This window comes from Sinocyclocheilus anshuiensis, unplaced genomic scaffold (genome assembly GCF_001515605.1).
Source record: "Sinocyclocheilus anshuiensis isolate Anshui unplaced genomic scaffold, SAMN03320099.WGS_v1.1 scaffold475, whole genome shotgun sequence".
Classification (NCBI taxonomy): Eukaryota; Metazoa; Chordata; class Actinopteri; order Cypriniformes; family Cyprinidae; genus Sinocyclocheilus; species Sinocyclocheilus anshuiensis.
This window is the reverse complement of record NW_015549650.1, coordinates 307287-331612: the sequence shown is the minus strand read 5'-3', so window position 1 is coordinate 331612 and position 24326 is coordinate 307287. Positions and strand designations below refer to the sequence as shown.

At 36.6% G+C, this 24326-nt stretch overlaps 1 protein-coding gene across 1 annotated transcript in view; it reads right to left on the bottom strand.

The window, feature by feature from the left end:
• Positions 1-24326, bottom strand: part of LOC107660234 (CUB and sushi domain-containing protein 1-like) — a 411890-nt gene that overhangs the window by 133477 nt on the left and 254087 nt on the right. The window contains exons 22-29 of the mRNA XM_016449502.1: positions 21357-21545; positions 20030-20167; positions 18797-18988; positions 9768-9894; positions 7333-7535; positions 6614-6805; positions 3406-3544; positions 1273-1460 (exon numbers count right to left, since the gene is read on the bottom strand). Coding sequence (XP_016304988.1) covers positions 1273-1460; positions 3406-3544; positions 6614-6805; positions 7333-7535; positions 9768-9894; positions 18797-18988; positions 20030-20167; positions 21357-21545 — 1368 coding nt within the window. The remainder of the gene's footprint in view (positions 1-1272; positions 1461-3405; positions 3545-6613; positions 6806-7332; positions 7536-9767; positions 9895-18796; positions 18989-20029; positions 20168-21356; positions 21546-24326) is intronic.

Genomic DNA, 24326 nt, shown 5'->3' with positions numbered 1-24326 from the left:
GCAATATAACAAAGAGTGAAAAATTTAAGAGGGTCTGAATACTTTCCGTAACCACTGTATATATATACACAAAATATTTGCTTTTACCTTAAAATTTACTTTCTATCTGTGATTAAATATTCACTACTTGTTATTGCTACTCAGGGGGCATTCTCATAGAGACCATTTTACTGGACCAAATGTTGGATGAGCCCCTGAGTGCAAGACAAGTCATCAATCCTTTTTGTTCACTTTCCTGGAACAGAAAGAATTATTTAGAAGTCAAATTTAGGAAAAACGCCAGCATACTGATCTAACCTAATAGACATGGGGCTAAAAGCCACAAAGCGCTCCAAATGGAATTCAGTGGGGTCTTAAAATATCAGCATCTCAAATATATAAAAAAAATCCAGTGGGTGATTTTAAGGTGTCAGAGCTCCCTCAGCCTCATCTTCTTAGGGTGAGCAGAAAATAGTTGCAGAACTCTAGAGTGCTTATCTGGTCATCAGGGTCGCAGTGGTGTTACAGTATTGATTAATTCTTATTTTAATTTGTAAGTTACAAAAGGGCTGCTCAGCATTAGCCATTGTCATGCTGAACCTAATTCCATCCAAGACACAGTTCTTAGATAATTCAGATGTTTTACCAGCCTTTACAGTCCACGTAAAAGTCACAAAAATCCATAGTTACTCATTTAAGAGGAAAGTAAATTTAATTACTGCAGGGTCCATCAGCTTTAACTGACATAGCAGTCAAAACTATCTGACGTTCCTAAAAAGAACAAGCTTTTATAGCCAAGAGAATTACATTTGAGCAACACCCATCAAGAACATCTCTAGGTCATATTTCTCTCCAAATATAAAAGAAAGAAACAAGAAATTATAAGTAGCCTGTTTTCAGGATTGTTAAGATTTTTTGCACTTTCATGGCAATTAAGTACATTTCCTCCCTATTATATCATTTTGATTATCACATCTCATATGTATTAATATAACGTGTAAATAATAATATTTAAAAAAAATTATAAAAAGATGAATAATGATGAAAAACAAATAAGCATTCAATGACATGGAGAATCCAAGAATAGTGTGTGTTTGAATGACAAAACGCAAAAAAAAATCTGTCCTCAGCACCACTAAAAGTTTTATTTGGCATGTGACCTGGACATGTTTCCATGACACTCGCCCTTAAAGACAATCTGAAAGTGAACACTGACCCAGTGGATGTGCTTCACTTGTTTCCCAAGCCCTCCCCTCAAGGGAACAAACCATACATCTGCAAGGTGAAACTTGCCTTTATATTCGATGGCAAAACCAGACATCCCCAGGGAGGCATCACTGCGGAAGGCCAGAAAAAGGCTGTTTCCACTGCTCTCGATGCGCTCAGGAACCTGGTTCCCCTGCAGACTGATGATTAGGAGTCCGTTGGAGTCCTCACCGTCATAGATATGGAGGAAGTCATAGCTGGGCTCCATGTTAAAACTGCACAACAAATGGGAGAAAGAATTAAGGATTCCTAGATATTTTGTTTCAGTTGTGAGGCATTATGCATAAGGTCCCACCAATGTACTAAATTTAAAGCCACTAGTTTTATATTCATTTTATATAAATTTGACAATGCCCTTTCAGATACAAGCATATGTTAAGTTTTGGATGTATGTAAATAAATATTGCTTTCTAATCTTATTATTGATATAAGCATACAATAACTTGAAGAGTGCGTTTTTATTCTTTAATTGATAAATGCTTTTAATAAACAAGGATGTTCAACAAGCGTTCAACCCATACATCATCGCATAACCTGCTTCATCAGAAAGCCCACTAGTTTCCAGAAGTAAATCCTTCTTTCTAGATGGTCTGTTTTGTAATTATAATGGAAGTCCATGAAAGCCTGATCACTTTGGCTGGGTGAAACATACAGTAAGCAATCAGTCATAATCATTCTAAAGATTCAAGTATGTGAGGTGATTGTGGATTTGTGTGTGAGGGCTCAGATACACGACATAATAAATTGCAATGATTTGAATTTGTGAAATGAGTTTCGACACTGATGCATTTCCACCTCTAAGTTAAAAAAAAACAAAAACAATCATCAGCTTCTTAGAAATTCTGTTTCAGCTTTTCATCTTTTAAACCTGCTCCATGCAGTCTGGCTCCATTTTGAAGATTTTAGGGTAAATTAGAGTATTCTGGGATAATGAAGTGCCCCACTATGATCTATAAAATAAAACGTCTCAGGTTACTTATGTAACCATGGTTCCCTGAAGAGAATGATGTGTGCTCCCGGCGCCTATTTATACTATAGTCGCACCGGTAGTGACGTCATGGCTGTCGCCGGCCAACGAGCTGGTGTTTTTTCAATGTATGATTCAGGCACGGGTCACGACGAGGCATTCCCCATAGCGACCCCTAGAGGACGCAGTTCGAAGTTCCCATGAAAGGGAAGTTTATTTATTAAACATATGGAACATTCGTGAATTAAAAACAAACTCTGACTGGTGGCATTGATTGTCAATGTAATCTGTAATTTGTATTATTATTACTTATATTTTTTTATAATGTTTCCTGAGGTGGACGTATAATATTAATATGATTTTTTAAAATGTATTTATTTATTTTTTACAACATATCGGTCATAATGCAAGTCAAGTCACATTTATTTGTATAGCGCTTTATACAATACTGGTTGTGTCAAAGCAGCTTTACAGTGTCAAGCAGGAAAATAGTTTGTCAATGATGCAAGAAGACAATAACAGAGTCATTTTCCAGCTAAAGTCAGATCATTGATGATTCAGTGATTTCATCATCCAGTTCAGCTCTCTTCCAATAGTGTCTGTGCAATCAGTCAAGCGTCTCCAACTAAGCAAGCCAAAGGCGACAGTGGCAAGGAACCAAACTCCATCGGTGACAGAAATGGAGAAAAAACCTTTGGAGAAACCAGGCTCAGTCGGGGGCCGGTTCTCCTCTGGCCAGATTATTATTTTTCAATAATATGATTTTCTGTATGATTAGGCATTAGAATTAAAACAGTTACCTATATGTTGTGGCATTACTGTCAGATCTATACATTTCTGAAAAAAAAGTCTATTTGCAAAATCTGTGGATGGGCCAAAGAGGCATTAATGAAGTAGTTGGCGTGGATCTGTGTCTGTGCAGGGAGTCTTGTGCTGATGTATTAATCTCTATTGTGTAATAAAAAGGAGGAAGTACAAAATAAGTTGTTTTGCCAGCTTGGTTTCAATTAAAGCCATTTTTGGACTAATGAGGAAGGTTTGAGTTCTGAATCTTACAGTATATTTTTTCGTAGCAAAATGAATTATTATATGTCAAAAGATAAGGGAAACATTCATTTCTCAATTCACAAGATGTTACACCCCTCCGGATGGCATAAGAGTCAGAGGCACTCGGCGCTGTATGAGCATGTTACCTTTTGAAGATTAAAGCGATGACAAAGTCAGGGTTGACTTTTAGCCGCCAGTCACACTCTTTTCCTGGTGGGTAGGGTTGGGGATAGTTGGGTGATAGAATTACCCCAGCAGGCCCTGTCACATTGCCCCCGCAGGTAGCTGTCATAACAAGGAGAGTGAGGACGAGAGATTATTTAATGTGATCCTTCAACACAGCAAAAATAAACAATGTTACAGCTGCCTGATTACAGAATGATTCCTCTGAGCTCATTATCATTTAATATAGCAGGACAACTAACATTAAATGATAATAATCAATAAATGAAACTAAGATGAATTGTGAAGGAGATCAGGCAGGACTTTATTACCCAACCATCTAAGAGAACTGTAGATGTGATCTGACTACATTGATTGAAGAAAAAAAAATATTGATGAGCAGCACTGTTATAATAGGACCTGCCAATTTTTGCTGGCTTTGGTTCTGGAAGTAATTCTCTATCTAAAACAAATTTTCAATAAAAAATAGTCTAATCCATGAACCAAATCAACAAGCTCTGAGATCACAACATTAAAAATTTGGTACGGAGCAAATACTGCTATAAAAACTGTGTACTTAATGCATTTGATGACAGAATGAACTACACCACATGAAGCATTTCAAAAGACTGAAATAATTTCAATACACTATAAAACTACTGACCAAGTTATTGCCCAACGTATAAAATTAGACATATTACATATTTATGACAAAATATTAAAATATATACAAACATGAAAATTGTGTGAGAGTACAGAGAGGTTGTGGGCAGAGTCAGATTGCCATGATTCCTTTCTCCTTGGAAACAGTCAGTTTTCTGATTGGTGGGTTTATCTTCAGAATTCTGGGTAATGTTCAGCAATTCAACTTTTTTTTTTTTTTTTTTGCTTAATGAAGGTACAAAAGTACATCATCCCTGAACAACTTTTGAGCTCATGCTAGGTCTGCCTTGAACGGTTTCAATATTATCATTACAATTTCTCTATGGACAGGATGAATGGGATTTTTGCTTCCTGAACCCGAGAGGACCTTGTAGAATTTCATGGCAACTGGCAAAGCATGACATCAAAAAAAGTCAATAGGGACACTGGAGAAAAAAGCTATTCTTTAACATCCTTAGAAGGTGCAGAGCATATAGCCTGACTGGAAAAAAGAGAGAACATAAGCAGAAAATACTGGAGGTCTGAGAGAAGGTCATGGTAATAATATAAAAGCAACTTTGTAATGCAGTGGGCGAGACAGCTCTGCTTTTCCCCATAACGCTGAGCTAATATGCATCTCTCTTAAATCTCTAGAAGACCACTCAATACAGACATGAACGCTAAGAAGAGTTTTGTAATGCTATGACTTTATGATCGGTAGTGGACAACTGAGTAGAGTTACAAAAAAGTACTGTGGTGGTACAATGATACAGTGATGGTTTTAGATGTTAATATACATTGCCTTTGCGAAAGTATTCAGCTCTCTCATGGAGACATGTTTGTTGGACAGCCATTTTCAAGGTTCTCAAGAGGTGTTTGATTGGGTCCGGGCTCTGGTTGAGCCTCTCAAGGACATTCAAAGCGTCGTACCTAAGCTACCCTTGTGTTGTCTTGGCTGTGTGCTTAGAGTCATTGTACAATTGGAAGCTAAACCTCCAGTCTGAGGTCCGGAGGGTTCCGGACCAGGTTTTCATTAAGGACATTTCTGTACTTTGCTGTGTTCAGCTTTCCTTTTACCACGGACATTCCCAATGCTTCTGAAAAACTCCTCTGCAGCACGATGGAGTGCAGTCACCACCATGCTTCACCATTGGGATGGTACTTGTGCAGGTGATTAGCAATGCCTGGTTTTCTCCAGACATGTCACTTGGAATTGAAGTTCATCAGACCAGAGAATATTTTTCTCATAACTGAAAGTCCTTTAGGTGCTTTTGCAAATTTCAAGCAGGTTTTCATGTGTCATGTCCTAAAGAGAGGCCACTTAGACATTATGGGCCCTACCATACACCCGGCGCAATGCGGCGCCAGGCGTGATGCAAGTGTTTTTTGCTAGTTTCAGCCCGACACAGTTATCATTTTCACGTTCTGTGCCACTTTGTTTAAATACAAATGCATTTGCAGCCATTTGTGTGCCCATAGGCGTGCTGGTCTGAAAATTAGGTGTGTCCAGGCGCACTGTTGGTGCATTGCTATTTTGAGGCAACTGAAATAGACTGCGCCTTTGACCAACTGAAACCTGGTCTAAAGTCAATGGCGCAATATTTTTTTTGTTAATTAAAGAGCGCGTTAGTAATATGCGCCTATAGGCGGGTGAACAACGTGCGTACACTCTGCTTATTACACACACAGGGACGTGCAGCAGTGCACAAACATGCCAAATATTAAAAATGAAAGGATTACAATCTAAAAGATTATTATTGTGCCCCATAGATGTTCTGCTCGTGCGCGAGGTTAAAGCGTTTAAACCTTTCCACTCTGGAGAAGCGTTCAGTCTTTGCTTTTGCAAATTCCGCAATGTAAATAGCGAATCCGCCATGGAGCGAGCGCAACTGGCCTTTAAAGGGAATGGGAGATGAGACTCTGATTGGCTTATTGCACGTTACGGCCAAAACACACCCATGACTCATTAAGAGAATAGGTACAACCCTTTTAGACCTTGCGCCTGGCAACTGGCGCGCCGACCGTTTTTCCCATCGTTAAACTAGCAAAAGTGGATTCGGACACGCTGTGCGCTTTAAACCATGCGCTTAGATCATTAAAATATGGCCCTATATGGCTTAGTTTTGATCGAATATGCATTAGACCTGTTATACCTTAATACATCTTAGAACTTATATAGACAGGTGTGTGCCTTTCCAAAACATGTCCAGTCAACTGAATTTGCAGTAGATGGACTCCAATCAAACTGCAGAAACATCCCAGAGAAACTGGAGTGTTCCTCAGATCACGGATACTTATGCAAAGTCATTATTTGAGTTTTTATTGTTTAATACTTGCAAAGTTATTACAAATCTGTTTTTTGTTTGTTTGCTTCTGTAAATAATATACTGCATTCATTCTAAATTGATGTACTGCTTTGACAGCTGTAATTTATATTAATACTTCACTTTTAAAATAAAGGAATGCATTTAACAGCATATCGGTTTTTCTTTACTAGAAGGAGCTTTCCAGTAAGGAAACTAAAAAGCACAGAGTCAAGTCGGATCTCACCAATGCAGGTGGGTGGGTCCGGCTGCCAGAAAAATCGGCTGTTGAGCTGAACGCAAGTGATTTCAGACACTCCTTGAATCTGGTACCCAGGGTCACACTGAAAGGAAATGGTGTCGCCAGGCTCCCTGCTGTCTCCGTAGCGTGTCCCATTTTGAGGGGTCCCTGGGTCGTTGCAGGTCGTGGCAACTGTAGCTGAAATAAAAAGATAAATTTTGAATCAGCTGTGGATCAGTGAGACATTAGAGAGAGCGGAAAATCTCTTATTCATGAGAGAATGGACCTCTGCTCTTGACTAAATATGCCAAGACGCACAGCAGCTCACATATGTGATGGTGTTAAACTCATGTTTATGGAGATTTCCATTTAATTCTACTTCATCAATCATATCATATCACTGTCAAAAAGTCAAATGAAATATGCAATGGTTTCTGCTTTAACAAACATATGCTCCATAACCACTTAAAAATACATAAATAGTGTATAATAAGGAAATTAACAAGAGAAAAAGGCTTTGTTAGAACAATAGCTCACTACTTACTGCATACTGCACAGCATACACTATACTATAGAACATACTGCCTGCTATTGCATTTATTATATGACAGACTTAACATATTGGTGTACAGTGTAAAGTATGCATACTGTAAAGATAGAGCAATATGCTAATATAAGCTAGAATATGCTATTCTCAACACAGTCAAGGAGAAGCTGATACATACTAGAGAACTGGATGGAGAAACCGGACTTGCTAATGAAGTAATCACTGTCAAACTGAAGCGTGAGGATGTTGAAGGTGCTGTGAGTGTCCTCGGGTAAAAGCGATCCACTCCACTCTTTCAGCAGAATGCCACTCTCCGCTGGTCCATCCCAGACCTTCAGAATGTCATGGTCCACTTCCGTGTCAAAGACTATGAAGTGAAGGCTGGGAAGGTCAAAAATAGCGAGAATATTACATTTAGTTTTATTTTCTTTCAAAGACATTCAAAAACATTAATAATAATAATAATAAGCATCAATAACAATAATAAGCTCAAAACACTTGCAAATTAAAATATAATTAATTTCAATTAGTTAATAAAATCAGAAGTCCAGACTTTGCAAAGATATGTTCTAAAAATGTATTCATAATTCATAATTAAAGCTAAAGTAAATTCTGTAACTTATGGCCCTTTGGCATTTTAAAAAAAGAACTGCATACATCTTGCAGAAGAATATTGTTTTCTCTGTGCTTCGGTTACGCTCCTCGAATGTGGTTTGAGGCACAGATACAGCATATCTTATTAGAGTGGATGGACAATTAAATAACTGTTTGTTGTTGTTGCTGCTCTTATTGTTGTTTTTACAACTGGTGATTCCCAGGAGGTTTGCCATTTTGAATGATCATCATCATCATCATCATCATCATCATCATCATCATCATCAATTTTTCTCATTTGTTACGCCAAATAAACTTTTAGCTTCACGCTACCCACAGCTGGAGCTATATTTCCCTGTGTACGGATATGACGGAACACTCAACTTCCAGTGAAATGAATTCCAGTTCTAAAATATAATTTATTATAGGTTTATTAAAGTGTTTCTGGATAAAGAGTAAAAAAATTATAATCTTTAAAAAAGTGGCTTTGTTTCACAAAAGAAGCAGGTTTGAGTTCAGAATGTTACAAAATACAATGTTATATATATAAAAAAAGATCAATTTGATTCCTCAAAATATGACTTTATTAATATGTTTGGATTATCTTTGAGAATAATATAATAATCACTTAATTCATTCAAAATATATTTTCCACAGCACTGAACTGATCAAAACAAAAGGCCTTCAGAATATATTTTTTCCTATACTGCGCCACTGGGATTTCTATTATTTGCACTCAATAGGGCTGTAGTCTGACCTCCTTGAGTCGAGCACAGCTCTGCAGCTTGCATGTAAACACAGCACTGATCAACTTAAGTCACAACAGTGACGTCTCTGTGGGATGTGTGGGTGGACAACCACGAGTTCTGCTCTCCACAAACACAGTGTTATTCATTCAAACAACTCCACAACGCTCATAAATGACATTTCATTCACCAGCAGGGTCCTTTTTGCCAGCAGTGGAATTGTATTATGAACCTATATAATGTTATGGCAATAACATTGCATAAAAATGAAATAAAAATATTATGAATAATTTTAAATTACACATTATTTATTAATAAATTGTTTTAAATATTTATATTGTTTATATAAATTTATTTCACAAATTTAAGTTAAATGTTACCATTAAAAATAAAAAGACGGGGGAAAAAAGACATTTTCCTTTAACATACGAAAATAAAATCTGAAGGTGGGTAAGACTCTCTGTGCTCTCAGTGCAGTCTTTTGAAAATTACGAACAACCATGTCATCATACTAATGCAACACCCTCGCAACTGTAGAGAATTACGCAAACATGCTTTAACCTAATACATCTCGAGCCTAGACGATGTTAAAAAAAAAAACATACAGAGAGAACTTTACAGTGGAGCCGTTACTGTGCAAATTTATGCGATGGAGTGAAGTCACAGAGCGGTTTCTTTCACCTGGGAGCTGGGAGCGAGAGATGGAGTGGAGTTGTAGCAGAGTGATAACAGACGCTTTGAGTGTGGAGGGGAAATTACTGTTGCTCCATTCCCTCACATACTCTGCTCGCCAAAGTCAATTTTTACTGGCAATTTTTACTTGACGAGCATTCATTCTGGACCCTGTATGTATAGAAATAGTTTAAACACCTGTAGCACGCAAATGCCATGACTCAAGCCTGATGGTATGGATTACATCCCACTCTTACAACTTCTCCTTTTATCTGCTCTTTATAAGCCATTTTCTCCTTAAACGGATCAACCGAATTAGCTTACCTGAGTTTTGCTCCATTTTTGAAGGCTTAACTGGCTTATCGCTTTTTGTGTCTCTATTCTTTTTGCCCTTTCACTAACCCTCCCCCTCTGTGCAACGGTAATGCACTTGTAGGAACAGATGCCAGCCAGTGGTAGGCAATCACCTACCACCTACCACAACAGATGCCAGCAGTGGAAATGCAATCACCATGCTCCTTTATGGTTGTATGGGAATTATATGGAAATTAAAGGAGGGGTGGTAAAAACATAAAATGGTTTCAAGCACTAGTTTTCGTACCTGATGGTTTTGCCTGTGTCCGCCTCAATGGACCAGGTGCAGTGAAGGTTGTTGTCATAGGGGGCCGGGTAACCAGGAGACAGAATCTGTCCAGATGTGGCGCCGCTAATGTGTCCTCCGCACTCGGCTACACACACATACACATACACATACACATACACACACACAGAAAACAAATTAAGGCCTTTAACTAGATTTGCATTTCCAGAAAGAAATAATAGTGTGTACAATGCAACAAAACAATAAATCAAGTTTCAGTTTACTACAACATACATTAATATGACCAGTGTTGGGGAAAGTTACTTTTAAAAGTAATGCATTACAATATCTTGTAAATTAAAAAGTAATGCGTTACTTTACTAGTTACTTGAAAAAAGTAATCTGACTACGTAACTTGCGTTACTTGTAATATATTACCCCCAACACTGAATATGACACAAATTACTATTCAGTATGCATGGAAGAATCCCAATCGGAAGTCTGTATGCAAATATAAGATTACATCATAGCTGAAGGTTGCATCTTGAATGCGAACCATTAAGCAGAGTAAGCAATGGGAGATTTTTAAACTTTACCATTAAGTATAATCCAAATATGAAAATTTCAATGAAGCTGCATTGAAATTAAATTATAGTACACTATGGGTATTTTTAACCATTGTGTATGCAATGTAGCATGCAGAGAAAATAGAAAATTGGTTTATTATGTATAATGCATATTGTACAAAGTTGGCTTAAGGCAGTATTCTCCATTTTCCACACCAAACTACATCTTGCTCAAGAAGTTTTAATTAAGGAATGAGTACAGCACGGTAAAGACCATAATGCGTCCATCCTAAAATACTCTCTGTGTAAGTTTACTGCACTGGGCCTACAGAGTAATCATCTACCTCATGCTAACCACAGTGAGAGCTTCTCTCCATCCCCCTCAAGCACTTTATTTGCTCCTGGGTCTCACATGCAATTACTAAAGTTGAGTCTCGTAAGGACATTCTCGTCATCAGAATTACAGTATGAAGACACTCTTGCATTCGGTTCATGCTCAGTATACAACCCTTTTTTTAATTTAAATATCAAAATAATTATTTAAGATCAAGCATTTGTAATTGCTTGATACATACTTTCATTGTGGTGCTGTTTTGTCTGGCATGCAAAGTATTGTGCTTTGGTGTTTTGATAACTTTGCTTAGGCATGAACTACTACAGTAACTACTATACTATTCTCTACAACTTTCCTGATCTGATGACATGATCTTTCTGTCACACAATCAATTTCTTTGGTGGTACCATGGTACAGTGATGGTATCAGATGATAATAGCTGAGTACTTGATATACAGGTCCTCAATTCACGTATCAAGGTATTTACATGATACTTCAGGATCAAATATTTGGACAGTCACTGTACGAATTCATTATTATTAATACTATTATATTTGAGCTTATTCATGGTATAGATTCTAGCTCTGCTCCCTCTAGACATTCACTTAATCAACTTTATGAGGTGCATTTTGGGATGCTTTTTAACAGTATTGAAGGAATTCACATGTATGCTGTCACGCCCCTGGACTGTTTGTTGTGCTCTGTGACCCAGTTTCTTCCCCATGTGTTCAGCTTCCCAGTTAATTAGTCATTCAGTACACCTGTATATTTGTTAATTATCCCTTGCATTTAAGTTCGAGTTTGTGCTGTCTGTCCTTGTCCGAGATTAAACGTCTACCCATGTGTTTCCTATGCTCCTGTCTGCCCCGTGTATACCCTTGGATGTTTGGATTAAACCTATTGTTATCCATTTCATCTACTATCTGTTCCAACTCATCCATGTTCTGTATATAAATTCATAGCACAATGTATAGTTGCATAAATATACAGCCTTTACATAAAAGTTCAATAGAGATTTTGCTATTGTTTATAATGCAATATGTTAATTAATTCACATTTAATTCATAGTTTTTATATATATATATATATATAGAGACAGAGAGAGAGAGAGAGAGAGAGAGAGAGTGCTGTCAAACAATCGTGATAAATTGCATACAAAATAAGTTTTTGTTTGCATAATATGTCTGTGTGTTTTGTGTATATTTTTTATGTATATATAAATACACACACATAAATATATATATTTCAGAAAAATATGTTATGTTTATATATTAAATATATATATATATATATATATATATATAATTTTTATTTTTTTTTTGTGATATTATCTTGATTTTGCTCTTATCGCCCACCCATACCATAGTACATTATCATAAGTACATTAAAATATTGTGTAGATTTTAATTTTTACTTGTGTTGGAAAAAAACCTTCCAACTTCGACTGCAGTGTTTATGTCTAAGTCATCAGTCTATCCCCCAGAGAGTCAATGGGAATTTCGTGTCTTACCAGGTTCACCAGAAGGCACAAGCAATAGCTTTCTGGTTAAGATAAAGCAAAAGGAGTCACGTGATGCGGTCGAGGTGGATGGCAGCATAGTTTAGCACCGCTTGTAGTGGCACAGTTTATTTATCCTTACTTATAATCTTAAATGGCTACCTTGACAACTTTTCTTTTCTAAGAAGTAGAGAAGAGTCTCAAGCTACAGAAATATGGCTTGCAAGCAGAAAATAGTGCAATCGAGCATAAATAAAGACCCTGAGAAGCGGCGATGTAACATCAAATGCCACTGGAGATGACAGTGCAGCAGTTTCTCCAATTGACACTGACAAACCCCCCGCGAACAAGGGGAATGTAGCTGAGGACATTGTGAGCATCTTTAACATTTTAAAATAAATGTCAGAGGAAATTAAAAGTTTGAAAGAGATTCACAAGGCTACCACGTCTATGGAAGGGAAACTGTCAGTGTCAGCGCTAAAAGAAAGAATTAGTGATGTACAATCTTCTACATGACTTCTCTAAATAATAATTTGTAATTTCTGCATTTAGATTTAAGTTGTCAGTTATCTGTAGCAATCCAGTGCTGCAAACAGTGACAGCTATGTACCATATTCAACGAGCAGTCATGGACAAATGCGCTGGTTTGCAGTTTTTTTTTTTTTTTGTGTGTTCTTAATGGTTTTTGTTTGGGCGTTGATTGTGTTCTGTTTGCACCTTCATGTTGGGTTTCCTAAGATAACTACTAACACAATTTATTGTCAGTCCAAAACAGTTGTAATTTATCTCTCGCCGCATGCAATGTTAAAGGTTTGGGGAATCCTATTAAAAGGAAAAAGGTTCTTATCAGTCTCAAGAGTAGAAAATGTGATATTGTGTTTCCACAAGAAACCCACCTACCTGAACAAGAATCACAGAAAAAGACTGGGTTGGTCATGTTTTTTTACAGCACTGGCTCGAGTCAGAGTAGTAATCACTCTGGTGCATAAAAACCTGGAATTTAAATCTATAATGGAGAAGCATGACAAGGAGGGTAGGATCATAGTTATACTGGCAGAGTTACAGGGGAGACCACACATTTTGGTCAATACATGTGCTCCAAATAGTCCCAAATTTTTGAATTTTATTTAATTTTTTTGCCACTTTAGAAGGCATTCTGTGTGATTTAGGTGATTATCTGGTCATATGGGCGGGAGATATGAATGTGGTAGTAGATGCTATTTTAGACCGCAGCCACAAGGACCCCTCGATCAGCCTTTCCCTGTTGAGAAAACCAGCATATGCTGGTTAGGTATGTTTTGAAGCATGGCTGCTGGTTTGAGCTGGTTCATTCTGGTCCTTAGCTGGTCATGAGATGGTTTAATCTGGTCATGTGCTGGTCTTAAGCTGGTTCTAAGCAACTAGCTCCTGCTCAGGACCAGTTTAGGACCAGCACATAACCAGATTAAACCAGCTAAGGACCAGCTTAAACCATCTCAAACCAGCAGCCATGCTTCAAAACATACCTAACCAGCATATGCTGTTTTTTTTTTTCAACAGGGTTATGTTAAAGCAAGTGTGCAAGTGTCTCTGGGCCTTGATGCTTGGAGGTTGCTTAACCCATCTGGCCTGAGATTATACTCTTTTTGTTTTCATTTCCACACAGAATATATTCATGCATTTATTTATTTAATTTTTTTAAACACTGTTTACTCTATGCTAAACTGTACAATTGGCAATATACTGATTTCAGACCATGCACCCATATTTCTGGATCTTATAGCACTGGACACTATTAAAAGGTCATATAGATCGAGGTTCAATTCCACTTTGTCACATCTTTGTTACAAGATTAACTCAATTTAACTCAATGCATTTATCTACAAATTTAAATTCTGCTCCATCAGTAGGGGTGGCATGGGAGGCGCTAAAAGTATATGTTAGAGCGGTCATTATACAGTACGCCTCATCTAAGAAAAAGTTAGAGCGTAATAAGTTGTCTGTACTAGAAGGGCAGCTCAAAGAAGCAGAAAATAATTTTTAACAGAGAATGAATCAAAGTGAACTTACACTCTTAGTAAAGCTAAAGTATTAATATAATAATATCCTTCCTCAGAAAGTAGAATTTGACCTGTCCAGATTTAGACATAAATCTGGAGATAAAGCAGGGGAAATGTTGGCTAGATACATTAAACAAAGGGGAATCCTCTGCCTCAATATGTGCTATCCAAACCCCTGGGAGAGGCCTTGTAAACAAGGTCAAGGATATTAATGCTGCATTTGGGGATTTCTATCTACATTTGTACACATCTTGCAGTAGCTCCTCTAAGGAAGAAATTAAAAACTTCCTCGGTGGACTTAATATTCCATCTCTTAGTGAGAATCAGCGGGAGCTCTTGGATTCTCCTATAACAGAGGATGAAATTTCAGAAGTGATTAAGATTTTGACAACAGGAAAGGCTCCAGGACCAGACGGGTTCACAGCTGAGTTTTTTAAATGTTACTCCTCAGAATTAACACTCCTATTGAAAGGTATGAGGAGGCTTTTGACAGGCAAGTGCTACCCTCAACATTGTACCAAGCTTTGATCTCAGTAATTTTAAAGAAGGGGAAGAACCCAGCTGATTGTTCTAGCTACCGACCAATATAATTGATTCCTCTAGACATCAAAATACTCTCTAAAATTATTGCCAATCATTTACAAAAAGGCTCCAATACACCCTGATCTGGTTGGCTTTATTCAAAATAGGTATTATTCTGATAATATTAGACGTTTCATAAATGTTATGTGGGCAGACAGGAATGATAACTCGCCTATTGCTGCAGTGTCACTTGATGCCGAGAAGGCATTTGATTGTGTTGAGTGGCCTTACTTGTTCACAGCATTAGAAACTTTTGGAATTTGGCTCAATTTTTATAAAGTGGGTGAAGTTGTTATATAAACATCCAGAGGTTGCTGTGCAAACTAACATTTATACTAACGTTATTTATACTAATAACTAATTTATACTAATACTAACGTTATTTCTCCATACTTCAGATTGGGTCGAGGGTCAGGGTTGCCCACTCTCCCCTTTACTTTTTTTTTTTGGTGTTGGAACCCTTAGCTGTGGCAATACGATGAAATACCAGCTTCCCTGGGGTAGTTGTTAGGGGCTCAACTCAGAAAATGATGCTCTATGCAGACTATATTTTGCTTTTTGCCACAGATCCAACTAATTAATTTCCGCATTACTTAGTATGATAAATAATTTTGGTTACAAAATCAATTGGTCCAAGGCTCTACACCAGACTGCTTACTGTCCAAAATCATTGTTTCAGACCTGTGCACTTAAATGGCCTGACAAGGGCATTGTATATTTAGGAATTACATTTCCCCAGCGGTTTAAGGATATTGTTAAAGTCAATCTTGGCCCCCTATTGGAAAAAAAAAATCAGCTGACCCAGCAAGATGGGTGCCCCTTTTTCTTTCCCTTTGGGACAAAGTCAATGCTGTCCGTTGCCTGTCCATTCAGGATGTTTCAGTATATTTGATAACATATGCAAACAGTTTTTGTGGAATGGGAAGAAACCTCAAATTACCTCCAGAGCGAGCTCCCCATGGCTAGCCATGGAAAAATCTGCTCGTCTGCTTATACCATATGAGTTCATAACCAGTGTTGGGGAGTAACTAGTTACATGTAACGGCGTTACGTAATTTAATTACAAAATAAATGTAACTGTAATCAGTTACAGTTACTAAGAAAAAATGTGTAATTAAATTACAGTTACTTATGAAAATGTTAACGATTACAAAGGGGATTACATTTAAATGTTTACACACATCCACATACAGATTTAATTGATTTTTTTCCCAAATTGCACTGACTACTCTGAGACATACGGCCCTATAATTTCCGCGATGCGGAAAGCACAGACTGGTTCGTAGAATCCAGTCATAAAAACGGAATTCCTGTAGCCTAACGCGGACGGAATATGCCACATTTTATTTCTTATGATTTTAAATCTGCATTGAACTTCAGATCAATCTCAGAGTAAAAGGCGGTACTAAAGTCTGATTTTGTGGTGGATGTGTTCAAATTTGATCATCTTAATTCAAGTGAGGAAGGATTTTGAAAGTCTGAGCACTACTGTAAGGTTAACCCTGCATGGTGTAAATGTTGGAAAATGATTAACGGTTGCAAATAAACATTCATTAGAAATTTAGAAAAGTAATCAAAAAGTAATCAAAAGTAATCAGTTACATTACTTTAATAAAGTAATTGAAAAAGTTACACTACTATTACATTTTAAATAGGGTAACTTGTAATCTGTAACCTATTACATTTCCAAAGTAACCTTCCCAACACTGTTCATAACATAACATAACAAAACAAAACAACCACTACCAGTGCATAATCATCTGATTATTTCCCATCTCCAGACTGTTTGGAAGAAGACCTCTTTTATTCTAGTGGTTGACCCTTTTCTAAGCCCTTCATCTGCTATATGGGCCAATCCAAAGCTGTTAATTGGTGGAACACCTGTGTTATGGAAGGAATGGATAGATACAAATATAACTATTATGGAGGATCTTTATGAAGATGATGCTTAAATATATTTCGAGAGACTGAAGCAAAAATTCATCTTGACTAATGATCAGTTCTGGAGATATCTGCAGATGAGACATATGCTCACAAGTATCTTTGCCTCCCCGTCATATGCTCCCAGAGGTAAAAACACTCTCAAGATGATCTGGAATATTATGGGCACTGGCCATGAGGCATCTAAATACTTATTAGTCAGATGGGGCAAAATATTAGTACTGCGGTTAAGATAATCTGGGGAAAATATTTGGGATGCACATTTGAAGATGAAGAATGGGAGAAGATCACTGGAAATTTAAAATATGATATTAGAAGATATTAGACATGTCTCATACAATTTAAAATGTTACACAGATTTTACTGGACACACAGAAGGTTGTTTAGAGTGGGTTTTAAGGATAATCCTGATTATCCAGGGAAACCTAGTTCATGTCTTATGGCGATGCTCAGAAGTCCGGTATTTTTGGAGAGAGGTACATGATTATATTTTAAAGATATCGCAGACCCAGTATGATCTACTAGTTTGTACATACTTGGTGACCCTCAACCTTTAAGTTATGTTACAAGAACAAAACAAATCACAGTGGATACAGAGCTGCATCACGCTGGGCAGACGTGTGATCTTAAAAAAAAATCTTCTCTAAGGCCTCCGATTTTTGAGTGGCTTTCGGATTTAGGGTGAGTGGCAGCCCTCAAAACTCAAAATCTATCATTTAGGATTGATTTTTATTTTGATAAATGGGGGAATTTTTTTTTTTTCTATAATCCACAGCAGTAGCAAGCATGTGACGAGACAAACGATGGTTACGGTGAATATGATTTAGCTTATAGTGGAAACTTTTAGTGGTGGGTTTTTTTCCCCTTGTTATTTATACTATTTTATTTACTTATTGACTTATTTGTATTGTTACCATTTATTGACTAACTGTTTTGTTTTGTGTATGTTTTGTGAGTTGCTTATATGTCAAGTACATGATTGTTTAAATCACTTTTGTCTCTAAATAAGAAAATCAATAAAGTACAAATCATAAAAAAGGTAAAGCAAAATAAAGCTCTGAGGGTCCGTATACTCTACATACTGAAATACTAAATATAATATCAGCTTTGGGAAACATGATCAAACTTCATCACCTTTCTTCTGTGATGGTACATTTGCCTTGAGAACTGCAACATGAGAATAGATAATGGACTTCCCTTTGCTGATCTCTCTTGGATTGCAATCTGTTACATGAGTTGGAGAGGGCAGAGGAGCAGTTCAACAGCTGAACTTTATTATCAAAATTTGCTGAACCAAAAAATAAAAAAGAAACAAATCCAAGCCAAATATGTGGTATAGGGTACAACAGAACTAAATGTCCCTTGGGCTAAACTGCCTAACACCAGATAGAAAGAAACACTGCCAAACACTTGTTTATCACTAAACACTGTAAGTTTCCTGATCCATTAGATCATTGCATGCATTGGCAAAAGGTTCATTTTAAGGTGATTTGACAATCATTTGATATAAAATGGATTGTGTATTATATTTTATTATAATTTTATTTCCAAAACTGTCTTAAATTTTCATTAATGAAGTTTTAATTCTAAAGTTCATAACACTTGTGTCAGAATATATTTTAATGTAATGTAATAAAGTTTTTTTTTTGCTGCTCATCCTTTCCAGTACACTGATTTTTATTTTTATTTTTTCACCTGTTTTTCACTGAAGATTTGGAAGTGATGACAAATGTTGACAACCAATTAAGAGACTCTTTGACAGGTTTCCGTGAGGGATAGGAACTCGAGTCTTTCCCTGACAAACATTTAATAGCAATGGGAAAACATTTACTTGAAAGATCAAATGTGACCCTGTCATCAGTGAAATCCAGGCTAAACTCTCAAAATCTAATTATGAGATAACAAGCATCAAAGTTTGATTTCAACCATTAATTTCACTATCATTTCAATCATTGACATGACCTTACTCAGTCAATATTAAAGATATCATGGTTACATTTTCACAGAATGTTCTTTACATTATGAAGGATGATTTTATGTAGTAAATCAAACAAAAAAAAAATATATATATATATATATTTTGAACTCACCAATACAAGATGGAAGTGGTTTGTCCCACACCCTACGGCCTCCACTGAGGCACGTTAACGTGCTGCTTCCATGTAGTGTGTATCCAGGATTGCAACTGTACAAAACATATGTATCTGCAAAATGGCCATCGTCTTGGATTTTGTAGCCATAATTAGGTGTCCCCGGCTCCTCACATTTGACAAGGTCAAAACCTGTAAAGAGGCAGGATCAAGGTAAGCCAATTTGAATGGTAAAAAAGACATCTGGCCACCTGAAATCAACCCCCTGGCAGGCTGGATCAGACTCTTTCTTGATAATGGCATAAAGGTGGTGCAATAAAAGGTACACCTGCTCACAACAATTACCTATGCAGCCCCCAGGAGTCCACCTCAAATTAATACCAGCACAGCATATGCTCAACTCAAAGATCACCCTTTCAAACATGCTGTCTTTTCTTTCTGTATGTGATTGGTTAAAGCACATTTCCAATGCAGAGACATCTCAAGGTAAAGCTTTTTCCAAAAATATGTCTGAAAACAATAAACCCCGCTGAGCTGCTCTTTAATGCATTTACTATTCTCCTTGTTTTGGCTGGGAAGATGGTGGTAGTCTTAACGAGGAAATAATGAAGAGTGGATAATGAGGATATTATTAGACTGTCTCTGACCAGCAATTAAAACCGTAATATCTTCTTGCACATGCTGTGTCTTTACGGTCTTTGTTTCTACTCATTCTTTCTTGTAATTAGAGCAGTAGTATTTGATTTTTTATGAAGAACAATTATTAAAACAAACAAACACAAACATATATATATATATTTCTATTTCACAACTTTTGATAAAAAATAATTTTGTCAAAACAGCAGTCAGGCGTCAAATTACACAGTGTCTCACAGTGGTAACAATTCAATAGATTGAGCTGAAAATCAGTTTGAAACCATCCTGAAATCATTTTAATCAAAATGAATGCTAGATTTGTCAGTGTTTACAGTAAATATGATCTAAGTGTCAGTATATTGATTGTGATTTTATATTGTGTGATAGATAGGCAAGGAAAACACATTTGGATGGGAAAAATGAAGAAGCAAGAGATTTCACCCAAACACAGGTTAATACTATTAGACATGCTTATAAGATTAATTTAAAATAATTACTTTATACATAAAGCTTTATTTGTTCACTTCTGTAGCCGTTTCTGAAGAATCAGTGTGTGATTGCGGGATGGAGCCTTTATTGGAATGTCGTTCAACTTACTGCTGTACGACAGCTTGAATCCTTTGCTGGTACCGGTACCATTGCTGTTAAACTCCATCCAAAGATGGTTGGACGTGCTGTTGAGGATGACATCAGACATGTCGTTTTTTGTAAAATTGCCCAGGAGTCTTGATGAACAAAGACCAAAAGAAGCAGGAATGTTTACTTAACTTGTTTTGTCAGCAGTCAATCTCAGAATTGCTTATTCTGATAAGATTTCCTCAGTAAATAAATAAATAAATGACATAAAATAAAATTTAAAAACAATTAAATAAAAACAAACAAACAAGTGTTTTCTCAAAATATTGTCTTTTGGTGTCTGGATTATGTAATTTATTTTCAAAATTGCACATATTTTGAAACAATAACCTCTGCAAAGTGAGGGTGGAAAACACTACGGCACAGGGAAAAAAATATTAAAGGTCATACATCAATGTCAAGCAGCAATTTTCCACTTTTCTGTTACGGAGGACACAGTTTCAAGCTTTAATGGAAAATATCATGTGACTCCAGGTTGCATGTGCAGAATGGGCCACTGGTCTAAGAACAGACGTATTGTTTCTGCTGATTGTCTACAATGGTGCAAACTGATAAAACAGCCTCAAAAATCAGCTGAAATTAACTAAAACTGCCAATCAATAACATCAGTAACCAGGGAATAGCGGTTTCCTTATAAATCTGGCAAACCTTGCTAGATATACAAGTCTAAGACCTTATTTGCTGACAGATTAAATTCAAATATCCCTTAATGCTGACAGACAATATTTTAATGATTCATTGCAACAGAATCACTATAACTGTGACAGAATGTATGTGTTTGGAATATCTAAAGCACCTCATACTTATCCATCATTTGTGACTTAATTAGTGGCCTTATTGGTCTTAAGGGGCCATCTTTCTTCTGTGATGGTGCATGTGCCTTGAGCACTGTAACGTAAATTAATCTATGAATAGTTAATGGTGTCTCCAAGTCCCATTTGCTGGTCTCTCATGGATTACAAACTGTTACGTGTTAACAGTATTGCAGAAGTGCTGCAATCACCAGACTTCATCAAAGTTCTCGAAACTCTATTTTGTGTTTGCAATTTCACAAGTTACCACATTAACATAGAATTCAACTGATGTGGCCTTTAGAGTCTGAACTATCCGTTTTATAACATTAGTTTTACTGTTTAATTACAACAGTACAACAGTGTTTAATGAACAAATGAATACATAAATGTATTTAATTCACTGTTTGATCCATTATGCATATTCACACAATTACACAATTATTTATATATGTTAAATAATTGTGATATATATATATATATATATATATAATGACTCATGTCGGTCATTCTTACCTTGAGGAAATCTCCCTCGTGAAGCTGGAAGGTGGTGGCTGTGATTTGAATCCCCTTGCCTCTGTCGGTCTCAATGCGGTAGATGCACTCGTGGTTGTTGTCGTAATTTGCCGGGTAATTGGGGGACAGTAGGACACCCTGACTGGCCACAGAAGTGGCTCCACACTCAGCTAGGCAAACCCAGGATGTATGGATGGGAAAGATAGAAGAAAATGTTCACATATTGAGGGCAGAAAGCGCAGACTTATCAAAGCTGCACGGGGCTGTGAAAAACTAGGGGTTGGTAACAAATAAGTTGGGTTCCCTTGAAGCCTGTAGTGCCTTGACAGCTGCTACTCCATTTCCTACCGACAGGTCAATTTTAGGCCAAGGTTTTGTACCGTCTGAAATTTGAGTCTTTTGTCATTTTGATGAATCACTGCGAGAACAACTTCAGAGGAATACTAATTAATAGAGGCCTTTATGCATTAGCTAGTTGCTGGTCACAACAGCTCACTGCTGTGTTAGGATCAGACATCCTTCTGTTTAATATTCTGCACCAGCAACTCTCTAAGTATATAAGCAGATGTTGCTTCAAGACCTTGAGCTCAGCAACTTAAAGTAAATCTCTCCAACAATGGCCTCCTGATATCCAGACTTTTTAAAAAGGTATCAGTTCCTTAGAGACAAACTACTCAAAGAAATTAATCTAAAGTGATAGTGGATTTTTATCTCTCTGTCTGTCTGTCTGACCGTCCGTCCATCCGTCCATCTATCGTCTGTCTGTCTGTCTGTCTGTCTGTCTGTCTATAATCTGTCTGTCTGTCTATCCATCTATCTATCTACAGTATCTATCATCTGTCTGTATGTCTGTCTGTCTGTCTGTCTGTCTGTCTATCTATCTATCTATCTATCTATCTGTCTGTCTGTCTGTCTGTCTGTCTGTCTATCATGTCTGTCTGTCCGTCCGTCCGTCCGTCTGTCTATCTATCTATATATCTATCTATCTACAGCATACATACATACATACATATATGCAATGAATTCAATATTATTGCAATAAATCAATCAGTATTCCTTTTTTTATTTTTTTTCTAAACCACTGAAATCAAATATCTCAGGCATCTAGATCTCACCCTCACCGATTTTAGTTATCTAGCACCCTTATTGATTGGGAAACTCTGGTCTGGAGGCTTTCAAAAATCTAGAGATAATTTATTTCAATGAGAATTTCCCCATCAACCCTTTATCAATTGTATGTAGCTAATATAATCCAAACCTCTTGAGGCTAATGTTTGTTGTGCTCACCAGACCAATTAAAGACACACTCACACGCTCTTATTACACTGCAGCGATTAACCACTATTAAAACCCAGTCCGACAGAAGGACTGCACAATTACAACCAATTATTTTGTCAGTGTTTTTAATGTTTTCCACAAATATCCATGACCTTAACCACTTAACCACCACAACAGATAAATTACAGCAATCTGCAGTCTGATCAATTTTAATTAATCTTCTGTATTATGCCAAGATCTCTGAAAGTTTTTCCACCTTACAATTCAAGCATTTACTGTGTCAAGTTCCATTATAAATAAATCATTAATAAGATGGGGGAATAGTCTGAGCATTTAAATAATGAATTTGAGGCATTGTAAAATGGACTCAGTTCAGGATGAAAGGAAAAGACCAGGTTTCTAATAATATGCACTGGTTAAAATTTCACTCTGGTTCTCCCTTCCTTATATGGGACATTTTATGGCCAAACTAGCCTGAGCTTTATTAACTCTTTCCATGCCATTGACGGACTTTTCTGTCTTTCCGTGTTTTCACTGGTATATGGTAGGATGCACTATTATGCATCTTCTGAAAGAGTATTGAACGTCTGGATCAAAACATGGTGAAGAAGAAGCAGAAACAAGCGATCACGTTTGTAAGCAGATGCAAATGTAAAATAACGCAATCATCATTAAACAGCATATAAATCAAAACTGCCTAACGTTACAAAATGAAATAATGCCCCAAATGTTAGGGGCAGTTGTGGCCTAATGGTTAGAGAGTTGGACATGTAACCCAAAGGTTGCAGGATCAAGTCTCAGTACTTGACCCAAGAAGTGGTATAGGACCGTGGAAGCTTTGTATGTGTTGATGGAAGCGATCTATTCCATCTATGTTGTGATCGTCATTCTGAATCTGATCCAAACGTAGTATTTTACAAAAATGCTTGTTGTTCAAAAAATTGCATGGACGCTACAATAAAAAGTTTTTTTTTTTTTTTTCGTTTGTTTAAAAGCAGAGGCTCAGTTCTTTGTTTTGACATGTTGCATGTTTTGATACTCATACAGCAAAATATTCTGCGTGGCATTACATTTTTATGAAAATTATTAAAATATATATTTTTTAGTTTAAATGTTTGAAACTAAAAAACAAGCAAACAAACAAACAAACAAAAAAAAACAGTGGCGGGGAAAGAGTTAAAATGCCAACAGTCTCTTAGAAATCACTGATTTAATGCATTCTGAATTGATGACCAAATAGTAGTAGCAATAGTAGGTAATAAGTATTTTATGTAGACCCTACTATTCTTAAAATTCTTTATTAGGAATAAAAACCATAAGTTTTAAATATAAATTTGATTTCACTTAATTCCAGTTACTTAACATTGCATTTATCATTCAGAATAACAGAATACAGAATATCAGAACAAAACTAAAATACCAGAAAAACAAAACTGCTCTAAATGTGCATTTTTAACCACATTTTAAATCACACTAAATGAAGCGTGTAAATGCCACCCAGAAGTTCAAGACTAATTTGTGAGTCTTTTTGATCATATTAATTCTGAATTCCCAACCCTAATATTGATTTATCACTTTCAACCTGTTTGGTTGAAACCGAAACAGTTGTCAAATGCAATCCCAAATGCAAACCTGAACATTACTGTTGCATTATTGGGATAGTTCAATCAAAA